At 40.4% G+C, this 12,616-nt stretch overlaps 1 protein-coding gene across 1 annotated transcript; it reads left to right on the plus strand.

The window, feature by feature from the left end:
* Nucleotides 1–402: 402 nt before the first annotated feature.
* Nucleotides 403–6,298, plus strand: LOC311064474 (uncharacterized protein; the record flags this gene model as incomplete). The annotated part of the gene is made up of 10 exons (XM_084084303.1): nucleotides 403–744; nucleotides 1,534–1,687; nucleotides 1,812–2,010; nucleotides 2,379–2,919; nucleotides 3,037–3,223; nucleotides 3,449–3,709; nucleotides 3,891–4,062; nucleotides 4,162–4,313; nucleotides 5,364–5,543; nucleotides 5,996–6,298. 9 exons carry the CDS (start codon nucleotides 403–405, stop codon nucleotides 5,522–5,524), a joined length of 2,169 nt encoding a protein of 722 aa, XP_083940429.1. The 3' UTR covers nucleotides 5,525–5,543; nucleotides 5,996–6,298.
* Between the last annotated feature and the right edge of the window lie 6,318 nt (nucleotides 6,299–12,616).

Below are 12,616 nucleotides of genomic sequence, written 5' to 3' on the forward strand. Positions count from 1 at the left end.
CTCCCTCTAGTGGCTTTACTTCGGGATTTGGCGATTGTGCAATATCCGTGACGTCACTCATAGGTGACTGTAGTTGAGGAAACGCGACCAGCGTTGCCATGTCTGCTTATTATAAGCGACTTCTTTTCATTGAACTGGCTGCTTATTTCTCTCGCAGAATCTGGCAACGCAGCAGTGCGCGTCATAGGTCTATTTACTCAGGAAGAAGTTGTTGTTTATCCGTTGGTCATAGAAGAAGGTATTTGTAATATTAGTATTAGTTGGTCGGTAGTAGTTAGTTGTGATAGTAGTATATAGTAGTATAATAGTAGTAGTAGGCCTAGTGTAGTTTTCCCAACAGCTTTTTTAAAAGCTCAACCAAACAGCCTTTTTAAAGGCTAACGAAGCTAGCAAGCTAACAAGATGCCCAGGACTTGCGTTATTGGAGGTTGCAGTAACTCCAACTATGACGGAGTAACTTTGCACTTTTGGCCAAAGTGTGAGAAGCTTGCTCGCAAGTGGGATCGCTTCGCACGGATCAAGAGGGCAGACTGGACCAAGGGGACCCCAGGCGTGTCGACGATATGTGGGATCCATTTTACTCCGGGCGATTACGATGGCTATGGGCAGTGGAAAGCTGGACTAATCGCAAGGCTGAGACTGAGGAAGGACGCAGTTCCCACAGTCAATGTCGGGTTTTCTGGTGCTCCGTCAGCCACAGTTACACAGCGATCAAGAGCGTCTGCCATGATGGAGATAAATCGGGTGAGTGTCTGTGTTGTATGCATTTTTATTGTTTTCATAACCAACATGGGTACATTATGCATTGGCTTGGACACTGGCTACACCCACGACATGACAATTGACAACGTATACAATAAACATAAGTAATTCCTTGAACTGCTGAAGTAAATGGCATACAAATGGGTCCATCATGTAGCCTGTGCTTTGAGAACAAAACGGTTTATTTTGTCTTCTAAATAGCGCGGGTAAATGTTATTTTGCGCGCGCTAATACTGTGAGTGTGAGCCTAGCTCTGGTCCCTGTTAGACCTCTCCTAACAACTCTATTTTGCAGGGGTCTCCAACGTTTTCAGGCCAAGGACCCCGTGGCTGAGAGAGAGAGATGAAGCAGGGACCCCCTCTAGATTGTATAAAATTGTGTTTCAGATTAAACTATTTAGTTTTTTACTTGGTCTGCTCTTTTTTTCCCTCTACACCTCTGTAAAAAAGAAAATAGCAGATCTACAAGCTCACAGTTGTGAGCTTGTAGATCTGCTATTTTTGGCTAAAGTTCTCCTCAGAAAAGGGATGCTAGGGTTCAAGTGGTTAATGTAAAAATAATTAATCATATCACACAAAGATTTGGTGGCCCCCCTGTAGTAACTCTGAGGACCCCCTAGGGGTCCTGGACCCCCTGTTGAAGACCCCTGCTATATTGGATCAACACTGATGTGCACTATGCTGACAGCTTCTACTTGGTATTGTCATCAATAGTGTGACATACCCTTTGCATATTGTTAATGTTTGTATGTTCTATGCTATTTGAATATAGTGCCTGGCACCTACTGTCCCAGAGAGGACAGCTGGCCCTTCATCCACAGTATCTCACACTGAGCCAACACCTGTGACTCCAGAAGCACGATCGTGTGATCACCACCACCAAGGCACACAGTGCACATGGATACCAACTCCACATAAGAGCATTCGTGAGTGATCAAAACGTATTTTTCAGTTGAACTATTTTACATATTCTATCTAATATCATGTAATACGTTGTCATTGTGTGTAAGTCTTCATACAATCTAATACAAAGTACAACTGTACTTTTAGGTTGTCAAACCAGTTCTCCCAAGATGGTTTCCATTGGTGTGCAGTGTGAAATTATGTTGGATGAACCAGAGACAGCGATGGAGTTGTATGAGGAGGAGGAGGAAGAAGAAGAAGAGGAGGAAGCCATTGAAGACATGGATGATGAGGATTATCTCCCAGAAGATGAAGATGAAGAGGATGGGGAGATGACATTGTCTGGGTCAGTGGCCATGTTTAGCATCACATGTATGCACTGTAGACTGTTTTTTTTCAGCGAACTTTTTTTTATAGTACTACTACACATAGTATTGCAGCTGCTAGTACTAATGCTAATAATACTAATAATAGCATCAATAATATTTATTATGATTAACATTATTGTGAGTGACGTTCAGATGTGCACCACAATTGCCTATAACTCAGTGCAATTTTGCATTATCTTAGGACTTAGGGTAAATAATGTGTATGCTGTGTTGACATTCAATTCATACTTCACAAGTTCTAAATGTCTGTTCAAGTACAATACCATGCTAACCATTTAACCCAGAGCAAGGAGTTCAATCTTGTATGTATGTATTCTTTTTCCAGAGAGCCAGAAACCTCTGACCCAGGTCCTGTGAAGGACAGGAAATATATTGTGTTTCGGTCGCAGCTAATGACCCTGTTCCAACACTGTGTGATGTGTCTTGCCGAAACACCTGGCACAGTCAGAGAATGTGGAACCGCCATCTACGTCACACAAACCTGCAAGTCCTGTGGCCATGTCAAGAAATGGGACAGCCAACCAAAGATTGGGAGTGTTGCTGCCGGGAATTTGCTGCTGTCGGCTGCGATTCTGGCTTCCGGAAGCATGCCAACCAAAGCCCTGCGCATGCTCAACATATTGGGAGTGGTTACCATCCACCGCAACACCTTTTTTAGGCATCAGAAAGCCCATCTTGAGCCTGCCATTCTACAGGTCTGGAAGGACGAGCAAAGTGGCATCATCACGTCGCTCAAGGATATGGGTGAACCACTGGTGTTGACAGCAGATGGGAGGAGTGACAGCCCAGGGCACTCAGCTAAATTTGGCACGGTCAGCATTATTGAACAGAGGCTCAACAAAGTTCTCCACGTTGAAATTGTACAGGTATGTGATGCATGTCTTTTTTCCATTTCTTAATTGCTCAACTATCTGTTTTACATTAATTTTCTAGGTCAATTAGTGTTTAGTTTTTTTGTCTTTATTTCTTTTTCTTTATTTTAGAGTAATGAGGTGAAGAGCTCGTCTTGGTGTGAGCTTGAGGGTCTGAAGCGGATCAAGACCTTCCTGAGTGGTGCTGAACTGGTAGTGGGAACACTTATCACGGACAGAAATCGGCAAGTTGCAAAATGGATCCGAGAAATCTGGCTTGGAGTCAAACATCGGTTTGACATTTGGCATATTGCAAAAGGTATGACCTAGTGTGCATTAACAGTAATAAAGTTATTGTTTGTAAGTTTGGAATTATTGAAGAAATGCACCTAAACATTTTAATCTGACTAAACTAATTGATAATGATGTCCCTAGACAATCTTTCTTATGGTTATTTTAATTTAGTAACAAACTGTATAATGTCAGAACATTTTGCAGAATTATTTTGATTGTACACTAATACAAATATGTATACTTTGACTAGGCATCAGCAAGAAGATTGTCTTGCTGGCCACTAAGCGAGAGAGCAGAGCTGTAGGGCTGTGGCAAAAATCCATCATAAACCATCTCTACTGGTCTGCTGGATCGAGCACGGAAGAAGACAGGGACATGATTCTTGCAAAATGGCAGGTTGTGCTCTACCATTTGCAAAACCAACACACAGACCTCCCAAATCCACTAATGCCTGCATGTCCCCATGATCCATTAGAAGAGCACGAAAGAACAAAAGAATGGCTGGCACCAAGTAAGTGACCATTTAATTTTGTCTTTAGATATCTATAGGCTTTAGTAACAGTATTTTTGAAATGTATTTTATTCAAAAAATGTTTTAAAATAATGTAACAGCCTCGGGTCTAAATGGGTTAATGCATGCCTGGAATTCAATCTGATGGGGTTTATACTGTGTTTGAACCCTGCTCCCACAGACTCTGCTAGCTCAGTTGGTCTGGAGAAGATCCTCCATGGGACTTTGATCTCCAAGGATATTTCAAAGCTCTCCACTGACCACCAAACATCTAGTCTGGAGGCCTACCACGCACTGATCCTGCACTTCCTACCGAAGCACACATGCTTCTCCTACACAGGAATGCATGCCAGGTAGGCATTACATTTCACAAATGTTATTGTATCTTTTGATTATATGGGTTGCATTACTATTCAGGGACATGCTCTGTTTTTGTTCTGTACGTCTTCTAGAACATACCTTGCAGCCATGCATTACAATGAAAACAGTGGACGCATGCAGGCAGTGCGTAAAAGAGATGGTATGGTACGGTGGTCAGTCGTCTTTCCAAAGGCAAAGAAGGGAGATTATTCGCTCCGCCCAGTGAAAACCCAACCCTCTTTCGGTGAGTGTCTACACTAGTATTGTGCAGCCTTGGTACAACTAATATATTTTATATATTCTTCTTTCCTCTTCTTTTCCTTTCAGGGGTCGCCACAGCGAATCATCTGCCTCCATCTCACCCTGTCCTCTGCCTCCTCTTCTTTCACACCAACTAACTTCATGTCCTCTTTCACTACATCCATAAATCTCCTCTTTGGTCTTCCTATAGGCCTCCTGCCTGGCAGTTCCAACCTCAGCATCCTTCTACCGATATACTCACTACCCCTCCTCTGTACATGTCCAGACCATCTCAGTCCGGCCTCTTTGGCTTTATCTCCAAATGATCTAACATGGGCTGTCCCTCCAATGTACTAGGTCCTGATCCTATCCATCCTTGTTACTCCCAGAGAGAACCTCAACATTTTAGTCTCTGCTACCTCCAGCTCTGCTTCCTGTCTTTCCCTCAGTGCGACTGTTTCTAAACCATACCATACAACATACAGTTGGTGCCTACTGAGTTTGTAGTTTCTCATGTGACTTTCACTTGTGTGAGCCAACCTAGCTCACGCAATAAATGTAGTTCCAAATACTACCACGAGATGGCGCTTTGGAGTCACCTTTATTTTTTTTTCTAACAGACAGACAGACAGATAGATGTCTTATATTATTATTAATAATAATAATAACTAGCAATAATTAAGTGTGCTTAGAGCGTTTACATTTTGATTGGGTTTTCTGTTCAGCGTCAGGCAGTCAGTCCCTGCTTGCACCTGTTTCTTCACCTCATTTCTACACTCTCCATTGCTCATAGGGCAGAACACTGTCCAATATATAAACAGTATATATATATATATATATATATATATATATATATCCACACACATAAAATAACAATTGTGCACATCTCTAGACCCCAACGGGAGGTGCGGGTCAATGCAAGACAAAATTACAAAATAATACAAAAGGTAGCCTTCAAAAGAAGGGGCCGCACACTCTTGAAATGCATGATGACTTATTAATGCAGTATACTGTATTACTGCATCATTAATTGTATCTTCTTTTTTTGTTACAGAATATACCACAAAGGTCATGGAGATGGTATCTTCAAAAGTGTCTGGAGCCAGTGACTGCCAGCAGATGCCTATTGCCCCGCCACCGCTATGCCACAATGCAAAACGCCCAGAGCTGAGCCTTGCAGTTGCGACATATGTGAGTCGCTACAAGAAGGATTAATCGGCAGGACCCACCTATGGTAAGTTTCTACAATATCAATGTTTGCTCACTCTGTTGTTACACAATCAAACCCCCCACCAAATACTTTTTTTCCTGAGCATGTTGTATGTTTAGAATTTTTTTCAATGGGTCGTTGAGCCAGATGATCACGTTGAGGTTGTTGACTTTCATAGTCTTTACCATGACTGTGTGTGTGTAAATGGGTTAATAAAAACGTGGCAAGTAGCATTTTGCCAAAAGGCAAGAATAGAAAAGTCATGATGCTAATTGAATGATTTACTCTTGTACACAAAATCTAGATGTTTATGTCTTGATCTTATGTTCATATAAAATTGTTTAAACAAGCAAAATATGAAGGGGCACAAAGAAGTCATGTACAAATGAAAGCACCTGAAGCCATTATTGGTAGAAACGTGAAGAGGAGTTATTTATTTTTCTTTACATTTGAAACTTTTTGATTTATCATGGCAGTCTGAATCCAGTGTACGGAATCCCCGCTTCATTTGGGAATCTGGATCTGATAGCTTGGACCGAACACGAAGGAATCGGGACTCTGTTGTACCTGCCAAGATATCCCCAGTTCCAAAAAACAAACTGTCTGTAAGCTGTGTAACGGAACTTTCTGTGGAAGAAAAAGTAAAACAGAGTTGATGCCTATTTTGATGTTGTGATTTCTTTCTTTTGGACTTACAGTAATGTTATTGTTGTTATATGTTGTTGTTAGTGTTATTCAGTGCGACTGCCAAAGAAAACAGTAATGTGTTGGTTGCAACTACTTTTCCACAGTACTGTACACGTGTAGTATATAATGTGCTCCTTGGTGCAGTGGTTCTAATAATCCTTTGGGTCAGGTTTGACCCCTGTAAAAAACGTTTTCATCCACGGCACCCCTGGATTACAGTGTTACTTTATAGAACATTAAATGTATGTCAAAGGATGGTATGTAAACATGTACATTTTTCCCCCTAAGACACAGTATGTGACACAGAAAAATGTACAGAATATCCTTTCCCATAAGGACAGATTGAAAATAACTTTGTACTTACATTTAATAACAATTTGAACCCCAGCATTTCTATTCTGGGGGGGAACATTCCCCCCAAACATAGCAGATCTACAAACTCACACCGTGTTGTGTTGCTACGCATTGTGAGCTTGAAGATCAGCGACTTGGTGTAGATGAAAAAAGGTATAGAGGGTGTAAGTAGTGAAATTGAACTGATATTGATGAATTACAAATATTATCAATGTGTTCTACCTGTACTTGCACCATGGCACCAACTATGAGAAACCCTGCCTAGTGAAACCAGTACAAAATAATGTATGTTGGAATAGTTGTAAAGTACATAATATGAGCTAATAAAAGAGGTCTGTGGGTATTTGTAGCCACCAAATACTGCCACCAGGTACCAGTATTTATTGGTTTACGTTTTTTTGTTGTTAAACTCATTGATGATTGAAACTCACTCATGCTGGGTAACCAGTCGATCTGCATCGGCTCTATTGTCCTGCCTGTATTGATGGTAGGCTGTTCTCAGCACATGCACATCCAGGCAGACTGTTGAGAAGCCTGGGTGTGCAGTAATGCACACTATTGGGGGACACTCATTGATGGTGCGGAGTGTCTCCCTATAGCCACGGCAGCAGACACACTCATCATGTGTGGGCATCACCACACAATTTCCACAGGTGCACCTACAACATAAATATATTTATACCATTATTTCTTCAAATGTTTATATTAAAACGGTAATGCTACACCAATATATTTATGATCTTGAAATTATGCAGGCGTTGTTTTATTAGTTACAAGTTTTGAAATGTATTAAAAAAAAATTGAAAATAGCCTATCTACAAGCTTAGATTGGCTATTTTCAAATGGTCGAAAGGTATATATAGGACTGATGTGGGTAATGTATGTTTTGTAATAATAATCCAAATCTCCAAAGTACCTAGTAACTAAAGTTTTCAAATAATTGGAGTTTTGAATGTAGTGGAGTAAAAGTATAATATTGTGGAGTAGAAGTAAAATTATTTCAAATTGAAAATACTCATGTGAATTAAAAATGCCTCAAAATGATATTCAAGTACAGTACTTGAGTAAATGTACTTAGTTACTTTACAGCACTGTACCAATTAGTGTTCCCCACTCGCACTGGCCCAGGGGGAAGGGGTGGTGCTGCTCCAGGACCAGGTCCTTGTGGATCAGGTTCAAACCTGAAAGGTTGAAGTGCTGCTGCAATCTCCACCTCTTCATCTTCTACATCCTCTTCATCTTCATTCTCCACAAAATCCTCATCATCGTCATCGTCTTCTTCATCTTCATCTTCGTCTTCATCATCATTCTCCACTAGTTCCTCTTCATCTACTTCTTCATCATCATCCTCCACTAGTTCCTCTTCATCTTCGTCTTCATCACCATTCTCCACTGAGTCCACCAATTCCTCATCTTCATTCTGTAACAATTCCTCTTCATCCTCAAAATCGGGAGATGGGGAGGACTGGAAACTATGGTTGCTCTCGCTGTCAGACATTTTCAATTATAGGTGGGATACGCGTGGGTATACAGGTAAAGTCGCGCAGTTGTGACGCACAGTACACAGCTAAAATATCCAATCTATAAGCTCATAAGTAAAGTCAGCTTGTTGATCTCAATGTGACATATTTGAAGGGTTTAGCTTTTATAGTTTTGTCCACCTTAGTGATTTAGCCAACTTTGTGTAATTAACCCAAGCCTGGAATGACCATAGGCCTACACAGTAGCAATCATAACGTTTATGATTGTAGCTGTAGCCTACCTAGCCCACTATTATGCATAAATAATATAAATCAATATAGGAAAAAGGCGATAATTATGTTTGACAACAATCAGCTGCTTATGTCATCAGCGGGTCAAAAGGGCGTTTATGTGCATGGGCACTGGGCAAGAGACATGTCATTAGCGTTTGTGAAGGATCTTATAACGTTTGAGATTTTATTCCAGTGGGAAAAATGGCATAATTGGATTGTAACTCTATTTGTGTCCAGCGTCCGGGTAAATTGCATTTTTTTCTCTTGACTGATGCAATGTAAATGTGGAGACCCAGCAAAATGTCTATGGACCAAAATAATATTCTACTATTATTCAGAACTATGGTTGAGAGTGTTGGGCTGTTAACCAATTGATATTCACATTAACAGGAAAATCAACATAACACTACAATGATTGTATGTATATATATGCTGGTCTCTGGTTGGAAAATTAACATTAAAAAGAACCAGGAAGAACCACTTTGTGCATGTTAAAAGTAATATAATAATTAAATGCTTTGAGGCATAGTGTAAACAAGAATACTTGTTTAACATTTTTATTTATCATCCATGTAACCTAAACAGTGTTTATTTCTCTGCTCGGAATTATTTCATTCATAGTGAAGAGCTATTGTCCAGTGGTTGAAAAAGTACTCAAATATTTCACACGTAAAAGTATCATTAATGTAGAAATACTGTGTACCAGAAGTAAAAGTACTCCTTACGCAGATGTCCCGTTTCATATGTTTTCAAATGTATACATTTTCGAAAAAATAGCCGATCTACAATTAAGCTCACAATTGTAGATAGGCGTTGCATTGTGAGCTTGTAGATTGGCTATTTTCAAATGGCCGAAATGTATATAGGGCTGAAGTGGTTAATGTGTGTTTAGTAATAATAATCGAAATCTACAAAGTAACTAGTGACTAAAGTTGTCCAATAGTTGTAGTGGAGTAAAAGTATAATATTTGTCTCTGAGATGTAGTCGAGTAGAAGTAAAACTAATGCAAATTGGAAATACTACAGTAAAGTGCAGTAGGCTACTTGAGTAAATGTACTTAGTTACTTTATATAACAGCCGTCCACGTCACGTCGTCGCCCCTCGTCCAGCGGGCAGACCAGAGCATAAAGGTATTTCTATCACTAACTCTTAATTCCATTTAAAATAAATAACTAGTCTACCTGTCCACTATTAATCTAATGTAGTGTCATTTTTTGCTACAGCCAGACAGACCACAAAAATCCAGAGGTAAAAACAAAACAAAAAAAAAAAAACTTCCAGAACCAGACCCCGAGTCACCTCTGTGGTTATACCCGCAGATGAGCGCTCATCTTGGGCATGCTGATCCGCTGTGGCCCGCTGGAACAGCCTGGTTGATCAAGACACGCCCCCAAGACAATATATCTGCGCGACCTCTGTTTCGATATGAATACTGCAAAAACGGCCGGCGGATTATTTAAAAAAAATTGAGAGTGTATAGCAGACATGTCGTTGGTCATGCTAATTAAAAAGTTTTTTAAAAACTTTATTATAAATAGTGTAAAATAGTGTAAGTAAAACGTCCATTTCCAATGTATTCCAGATGGGTGACGTATTTGAGTCTCATCTCTGACGCGTTGTTTTCGGTCGGCCCTTTCCGAGGTGGTGAGAGGGATTTTCGGAATTTTGGCCACTAGGGGCTTCTTTCTTCTGAAAACTCTCAACACAGACCCTTTCAGTCTATAGTTACATTGGCAAATATTTTCACAACTTTGTCACAATTAAATTGGGACAAAGTAGTGTCCATTATGTTACTCCCACTTTAAGGTTTGGACCGGAGCATAATATTTTAGGTCTGGAGCGAAACTACCCGTTTAAATCGCTTATTTAGTCAGCCTGTGGCCATGTTTCCCATTCAACCCGGAAAACCCCCCTACGTCCGCTGCCAGTACTGCTCCTGGTTTGGCTACAATGGGAAACATGGCCACCGGCGGACTAAATAAGCGATTTAAACGGGTAGTTTCGCTCCAGACCTAAAATATTATGCTCCGGTCCAAACCTTAAACATCCGTGAGGTTTGGAATCTACCATTAGTTTTGGGATACGATGTATACAAAAGGGTAAACAGCGGAGCTTGGCGGACGTTCGACCGATCCCGGATGAGAACCACATAGAACCTCATCTCGGAGCTGTATAGCGGAGTGAGAGGTTCTTTATGGAGCTACTCAGGCCTAAGCAGCCGCCCAAAGCCCCTCAGATCCACTACTGTGACGTGTGTAATATCAGCTGTGCAGGCCCGCAGGTGAGCACACTCACACTTGTCTCTGTAGTCCTTGGTCTTTGAAGCCTAAAGACTGGTGGGGATCACTTTTCTACAGAAAAGAGTTATACGAATAATTAAGAGGACTGCTTACCGTGAGCCTACCAACGCCTTATTCATAAATTTACACACATTAAAATTCTGGGATATGGTTGTTCTCCAAACCCTGTTAATTATGTTCAAAGCCTACAATAACTTACTTCCAGACTGTCTTCAGAAGCTGTTCGAGACCAAAAACACCCATTATGAACTTAGAAACACTGGCATGTTTGAAACAACATGGGCAAGAACCAATACTAAACAACACTGTGTATCAGTAAAAGGAGTAAGTCTGTGGAGCTGTGGCGATAATGAATTGAGGAGGTGTAGATCTATCTATGCCTTTAAAAAAATGTATAAAAAAAATATTATAAACAAGTATAAAGAGATAGTGTGATCATGTATTATTTTCATTGTTATATAAGATTATTGTATAATAATGAAAATAAAACAGAGAATAAAACAAAAAAATATATAAAAATAGATACAAAAAGAAAGTAAAAATAACAAATCATGTATTCACATGTATAACCATATATGTGAACATGTATTGTATTACGAAGCCAAAACCTTTGTCCTGTTTTTTTCGGTATTATTTTTTTCTTCTCCTTGTCATGGATGTATTTTATGTTGAAAGGGTAGGCAATATAAGCTATGTAGCTTCAGCCTATACCTTTTTTTGGTCACAACTATGCCATATATTATTGCTGCTATGTTTTGAGAAAATTGAGCATATTGTTTGCATAGTGTACAAATGACCAAAAATAAAAACCAGTGAAGTGAAGTGAACCTCGCCTCCCTATTTTGGGCATGTTGTTATAGACCAAAAACAAACCTGATCTACAAGCTTGTTTGAGTACCTTGAAAAGCTGTATATCAATTCTACATTTACACTGATCAAATTAGTTTAACAAACTTTGCAGGTTTGTCCGACTTAATACATGATTAGATTTTATGCTGAAACGCCATGCTTGGCTTGCATTATACGTCCTACATTTGAAGCAAATGGTGTCTCAAATGAAGGAATAGTAACCCCCCTTCCTCTCCAACCAGACATACAAGGAGCACCTGGAGGGCCAGAAGCACAAGAAGAAGGAAGTGGCTCTCAATGTGTCTCAGAGCAGCAGCAGCAGCAGTGGAGGAACCAGCAGCTCTGCCCGCGGCGTCCAGAACCAGCTCCGCTGTGAGCTGTGACGTCTCCTGCACCGGAGCCGACGCTTACGCCGCTCATATCCGTGGGGCCAAGCATCAGAAGGTAATGTATTTATTTTATGCTACCATGTATTACCATCATGTGTCACTTGCTCGCATAGATCAGTTCTTTTTGACCAGCGACACCATTTTACCTATGGATTAGGCTTAACCACGTAAGCACTAATTTGTACTTTGGGATACAAGCTCACAGCTTGTCTTATGAAGTTTTATACATTAACTATTTTTCAAAATTTGAGAACTTTGATAAACATATTTTTTAAGTCTTTAAACCTTTGCCTATAATGGCATGCCCAAAATGGGTAAGCCAGGATTAATGTGGTTAACTACATTAATCTACAATCTTTCAACGTGTCGCACTGTGAGATTGTAGATATTTGTAAAGGGGTAAAAAAGGAGGGGGCCCATTATAGACCCCTGGCTGACACCGATAAACACATTATTTAGGAACATAATGGATTGTTAACGGTCACAAAAGATATTAACCCTCATTCAATATACACACGCCCACGTACAGGCAGGCTTACTGGACGTTGTGTACTTGTCTCTATACTAGGGATGGAGCTCGAAAACCGGGTCCATTATATACCCGGGCATGAATTTATCGAGACCCGGTTTTCGATAAGCTTTAGGCTTGTCGAGCCTGTTATCGAGTGCAGCGGCCCATGACGTCATGTCTAAACTATCAAAACAAGAGGCGATCAAGAAATAAATCTAATCACCCACGCTGGCACAAACATGTTGGTCTAAA

Source organism: Gymnoscopelus microlampas (genome assembly GCF_963454915.1).
Source record: "Gymnoscopelus microlampas genome assembly, chromosome: 17".
Classification (NCBI taxonomy): domain Eukaryota; kingdom Metazoa; phylum Chordata; class Actinopteri; order Myctophiformes; family Myctophidae; genus Gymnoscopelus; species Gymnoscopelus microlampas.